We start from the raw sequence: 6,000 nt of genomic DNA on the forward strand, positions 1-6,000 counted from the left end.
GCAGAGGAGGTACAGGCAAAGGGGGTACAGGCAGAGGGGTACAGGCAGAGGCAGGCTGTACACAGGGGGGTACAGGCAGAGGCAGGCTGTACACAGGGGGGTACAGGCAGAGGCAGGCTGTACACAGAGGGGTACAGGCAGAGGCAGGCTGTACACAGGGGGTACAGGCAGAGGCAGGCTGTACACAGGGGGTACAGGCAGAGGCAGGCTGTACACAGGGGTACAGGCAGAGGCAGGCTGTACACAGGGGGTACAGGCAGAGGCAGGCTGTACACAGGGGGTACAGGCAGGGGCAGGCTGTACACAGGGGGTACAGGCAGGGGCAGGCTGTACACAGGGGGTACAGGCAGGGGCAGGCTGTACACAGGGGGTACAGGCAGGGGCAGGCTGTACACAGGGGGTACAGGCAGGGGCAGGCTGTACACAGGGGGGTACAGGCAGAGGGGTACAGGCAGAGGCAGGCTGTACACAGGGGGGTACAGGCAGAGGGGTACAGGCAGGGGCAGGCTGTACACAGGGGGGTACAGGCAGAGGGGTACAGGCAGAGGCAGGCTGTACACAGGGGGTACAGGCAGAGGCAGGCTGTACACAGGGGGTACAGGCAGAGGGGTACAGGCAGAGGCAGGCTGTACACAGGGGGTACAGGCAGAGGCAGGCTGTACACAGGGGGTACAGGCAGCTGCAGCATTGGTGGTTCAGTGGTAGAATTCTCGCCTGCCACGCGGGAGGCCCGGGTTCGATTCCCGGCCAATGCAACGCGATTCACTTTTTCCTCTTTTTTTTTTTCCCTCCACTACACCACTCAGAATAAATTAAGCTCCTTTACCTTCACCTTTGATGAAGATCTCCCACTGCTTAACTCCAGGGGGGTTTCTCTGCCACTGACTCTCACCCCACCCTCTCCCAGCCCACTGGGAAAATCGTTATTTTCAGAACTTTTACCCCAAACTGTTACCACCCGGGCTCTGTTCTCTCTGTTCTCCCCCTGCCCTGAGCAAACCAGCTGCTGGGTTCTTCCTGGGGGTACCACAGCCCCCCCTGTGCTGTCCCCACTCAGGACACAACATCTCCAGCAGCTGCAGCCTGACCCACTGCCACAACCCAAAAAGTTTTGGGGGGTTTTGACCTCCAGGCCCAGTCAGAGGAACACGTGGGGACTGAGCAGGGTGACCTTTTACTGCCTGGATTTAACAGGCAGAGCTTTGTCTGAAGGGAAAGAACCCTGGAATTCCCTCAGGACACAGCTGAGGTCACTGTGAGGGGGTTAAATCCCTGTATCCCAGCTGAGCTTCCTCCTCCTCCTCACACCCCTCCCAAACTGCACTTCCAGCTTGCTCCCAAACCAGACCCCAAACCTGATCCCAAACCAGACTGGGGCTGGTAAAAGCCAAGCATGGACCCATCATCCCTGTGGCACAGTCAGAGGTCCCTGGATAAGGAGCAGGATCCCAGGCAGCAGAGAAGGGGCAGTGACTGAAGCCTCCCTGGGGATGGAGAGCTCAGCACAGGGCCTCACATCCCCCCTGCCAAAAAAAAACCCTTCCCGGGAAGAGGAGAGGAGATGAGCACAAGATGAGTGCACTGAGGGAGGTGGAGGTGTCAGAAACACTGCTCTGTCCCAGGAGCCATTTCCCTCTGCTGCTCAGGTCCAGGCTCTGGCTTTGAGCCACTTGGTTCCCACCTCAGAGCCCTCCCAGAGGAAGGAGCTGAGCAGCTTCACCCCCACGTCAGCAGCTGCTGCCCTCACAGCCTCAGCACAGCCACATCTCCCACCCAAAATCCACCCTCCAGCTGGGATCATCACTCCCAATCCAGCCCTGAGCACATGGAGGGGATTCCTTCACGAGCTGAGCAAGCAGGGAGGGTCTGGAGGGGGCACAGCCCTTCCCAGGAAAAGCAGCTCATGGAATCATGGAATGGGTTGGGTTGGAAGGGACCTTAAAGCTCACCCAGGGCTTCAGGGACACCTCCCACCAGCCCAGGTTGCTCCAAGCCCCATCCAACCTGGACTTGGACACTGCCAGGGATGGGGCAGCCACAGCTTCCTTGGGCAGCCTGGGCCAGGGGCTCAGCACCCTCAAATTCAAGAATTTCTTCCCCATGTCCAACCTCAATCTCCCCTCTTCAGGTTTAATCCCTTCAGCCTCAGTTGTTGGGGTGGTCTCCCCAGGAGTCATTTGATAGGTTTCAAAAACTTAACACTAGCAGCAAGCCAGAGGTTTGAACACTGTCTTTTTTAGTGGTATTCTTATCTCTAGGTCTCAAATTAAAGAATTTCTTCCTCATGTCCAACCTCAATCTCCCCTTTCTCTCCAAGTTTTAACCCATTTCCCTTGTCCTCTCCCCACCCCCCGTGTCCAAAGCCCTCCCCCAGCTTTCTTGGAGCCCCTTCAGATATTGGGAGGTTGCTCTGAGCTCACCTGGGAGCTCTGTCCCCACCAGGGACACCTCCCACCAGCCCAGGTGGCTCCAAGCCCCATCCAACCTGGATTTGGACACTGCCAGGTCCTGTGAAAAACAGGCCAAGAATCATCTCCCTCCACATCTGCCTCTGCAGCATCCTGCTGCTGAGGAGACAAAAATCCCCAGAATTATTGAATCCCAGGTTGGTCTGGGTTGGAAGGGACCTTATGAGTCCCAACCCCTTGCCATGGGCAGGGGCACCAGGTTGTTCCAAGCCCCATCCAGCCTGGACTTGGACACTGCCAGGGATGGGGCAACCACAGCTTCCATGGGCAGCCTGGGCCAGGGGCTCAGCACCCTCACAGGAAAGAATTTTTTCCTAATATCTCATCTAAATCTTTCAGCTTAAAATCATCCCCTCTCATTCCACCACTTGTAAAAAGTCCCCTCCCCATCTTTCCTGCTGCCCCCTGAGGTACTGGAAGGTGCTCTGAGTTCTTCCAGGAGCCTTCTCCAGGATGAACAACCCCAAGGCCCTTCCCACCCATAATGATTCTGGGATTCTGTGATCCCAGGAACTCTCCCAGCTGCTCTGTGCAGGGAAGGAGCACAGGCAACACCAGAGCAGAGGGGCACGGCCATGCCAGCAGCCCTTGAAGTCCTGGGATGCTCCCAAGGGAAATCCTGGGCTCTGCCAGGACAGCAGCCAGGCAGGAAAAAGCCACGACAACAGCCAAGGCGTGGGGTGGGTGACACTGGAGGCTGGGACCGAGTGCTGGAAGAGCTGGGATGTGACCTCAGGGAGCAGTGGGAGGGCACCCAGGAGCCCGGGTGAGGTGTGACAGGTCCTGGGTGCTGCCAGGAGCCCCTGGTGTCCCCAGGCAGGGCTGGGCACAGAGCTCCAACACCTCCACAGGACCCCAGGTCCCCTCAGCTCCCCAGACCGAGCAGCTCAGGTGTCACCCCGGGCCCCAGGACTGTCCCCCTGCCCGGGGGGGCGACACAGAGGGTCCCTGCCTGTCCCCAGGAATTGTCGGGCTGGGACAGAACCGGCAGTGAGTGCCGGGAGAGGGGGCCCGGAGCTGAGCCCCTCCTGCCCGCAGCCACTGTCCCCCCATGGGGTCCCGGTGCCACCTGCACCCCCTCCCTGGGCTCTGCCACCCCCGAACCTCTCTCCGGGGGTGATCCCACTCCCCCGACACCTCCAGGGGAAGCCTCCGGACCCTCCGTTCCCCCCTGGGCACCCCCCCGCTTCCCCCGGACACTCCGCGTCCCCGAACCCCCCGGGGCAGCCGCTCCGCTCCCCTCCCACGGCCCCACGGGGGACTGCGGCACCCGCAGCGTCCCGTGCCGGCTCCCACCCCCCCGAGGCCGCAGTCACCCCCGGGCCCCCCATCCCCACACGGAGCTCCGGGGCCTTTCCCCCCACCCCTCCCCCCCCCCCCCCTCCATCCCTTCCCATCCCTGAGGCGCTGCGGGAGCCCCGGAGCGGCACCGCCTCCGTTCCCCTCGCTACCCGCCAACCCCCGCCGCTCACTTCTCGATCTCCAGGGCCGCCACTTTCCTCTTTTCGTACAGTTTGTCGTTCAGTGCCCGCACCACGCTGGGCGCCAGGGGCGCCAGGTCCCGCTCCGCGTTCATGGCGCCTCCGCCCCCCGCCACCGCCGCCCACGTGACACCGCCGCCTCACGTGACACACACACACACCCCCCGCCCATAGCCCCTCCCTCCCCACACACACCGCATCCCGGCAGCGCCCCCTCGCGGCCCGGAGGTCGCCGCTCACAGAACCGCTGTGGAGAGACCCCACAGAGGATCCGCTCCGGGCGGAACCGAACCCACAGTGCCCAACATTTCCTGAATTTCCAGTGCCCAACCTGTCCTCAACCCCCAGTGCCCCACCTCTCCCGAACCCACAGTGCCCAACCTCTCCCGAATCCCCAGTGTCCAACCTCTCCCGAACCCCCAGTGCCCAAACTCTCCTGAACCCGTGTCCAACGTTACCTGAACCCCCAGTACCCAACCTCTCCCAAACCCCCAGTACCCAGCCTCTCCTAAACCCCCAATGCCCAACATTTCCTGAATTTCCAGTGCCCAACCTGTCCTCAACCCCCAGTACCCAACCTCTCCCCAACCCCCAGTAGTACCCAACCTCTCCCAAACCCCCAGTACCCAACCTCTTGTGAACCCCAAGTGCCCAAACTCTCCTGAACCCCCAGTGCCCAACCTCTCCTCAACCCCCAGTACCCAGCCTCTCCCGAACCCCCAGTAGTACTCAACCTCTCCTGAACCCCCAGTACCCAACCTCTCATGAACCCCAAGTGCCCAAACTCTCCTGAACCCCCAGTGCCCCTTTCCTAAACCCCCAGTGCCCGTTTCCTGAAGCACCAGTGCCACCCCCAACCTTTCCTTCAACACCACTGCCACCCCCAACCTCTCCCGATCCCCCAATGTCCAAAGTTTCCTGAACCCCCAGTGCCCAACCCCTCCTGAGCCCCCTGTGCCACCCCCAGCCTCTCCTGAACCCCCAGTGCCACCCCCAGCCTCTCCTGCAGCACCCCCAGGGATGGTGACCCCACCACTGCCCTGGGCAGTCCATCCCAGTTCCTGATCACCTTCTCCATCAGGAAATGTTTCCTGAGATCCAACCCAAACCTCCCCTGGGGCAGCTCCAGGCCATGTCCTCTCCCCTCCTGTCACTCGTTTCCTGGGAGAAGACCCTGACCCCCACGGGCCTGCAGATCCCTTCAGGTCCCCCCTGAGTCTCCCCCAGACACGACTCCCCCACCCAGCTCCCTCAGCCTCTCCTCCCAGGATTTTCCCTCCCTGTCCCTCTGGACCCACTCCAATTCCTCAGTGCCCTTCCTGAGCTGAGGGGCCCAGACCTGGACACAGGACTTGAGCTGAGTACAGGAGGGGAATTCCATCCCTGCTCCTGATACAAGCCAGGATGACACTGGCCTTCAGGGCCACCTGGGCACACTGCTGGCTGACATTAAAATGGTGTCACAGCTCATAAAAAAAATCCTCTGTAAATGAAATCCTGGTGGTGAAGTGGAGCTTGCTGATGGCAACATACCTGACAACACAGAATAGGAGACAAACTGTCCAACTCATCCACCAGCACCAGGTTCTTCAGAGGTCGTGGCTGGAAGAAGAATGTGTCTCCTTCCTCAAGAGGCATGGCAGAAGAGAACTCTGGCTCCTCATCATCATCACCCAGGTGAGCTATCTGGGACACATCCCACCTGCTGTCCCCTCCCTGTGCTCCCAGCTCCCTCTCCAGCCACTCCTTCCCCCAGGTCTGTGGGGGGAACACCCCATGGGGTTTTTGTGCCCAAAGTGTAGATCCCTGCATTTGGTCCCGTTGGACTTCATACCCCTGCCCTCAGCCTGCCCAGCTTCCTCTGCAGCAGCTTCCAACCCTCCAGCAGATCAACACCTCCCCCCCAGACCACCCCAAATCCCCCCAGATCCCCTCCAGTTTGGTGTTACCTGAATTTCCCACAGATCGACTCAACCCCCTCATCCCCGTCACCCATGAGCTCCCGGCCCTGCTGTCACCTCAGTGCTCAGCCTTGGTGCCACACACAAACC

At 60.7% G+C, this 6,000-nt stretch overlaps 1 protein-coding gene and 1 non-coding gene across 9 annotated transcripts in view; one reads left to right on the forward strand and one right to left on the reverse strand.

Moving 5' to 3' along the window:
- The window catches only part of VAC14 (VAC14 component of PIKFYVE complex), an 81,692-nt gene extending 77,609 nt beyond the window's left edge, over positions 1–4,083 (reverse strand). For 6 of the 8 annotated variants that reach the window (XR_011728539.1, XR_011728540.1, XR_011728538.1 and 3 more), the window contains exon 1: positions 3,941–4,082. Coding sequence is in view for 4 of the 8 variants with exons in the window: in XM_071757080.1 (XP_071613181.1) it covers positions 3,941–4,044 (104 nt within the window). In the remaining 4 variants the exon portion in view is untranslated. Of the gene's footprint in view, positions 1–3,940 lie in introns of all 8 variants that reach the window. The other 2 variants (XM_071757082.1, XM_071757084.1) reach the window with 2 other exon arrangements.
- TRNAG-GCC (transfer RNA glycine (anticodon GCC)) lies at positions 685–755 on the forward strand. The gene has a single exon. It is a non-coding gene; the product is annotated as a tRNA-Gly (tRNA).
- Positions 4,084–6,000: the final 1,917 nt, after the last annotated feature.

This window comes from Heliangelus exortis, chromosome 13 (assembly GCF_036169615.1).
Source record: "Heliangelus exortis chromosome 13, bHelExo1.hap1, whole genome shotgun sequence".
Taxonomy (NCBI): Eukaryota; Metazoa; Chordata; class Aves; order Apodiformes; family Trochilidae; genus Heliangelus; species Heliangelus exortis.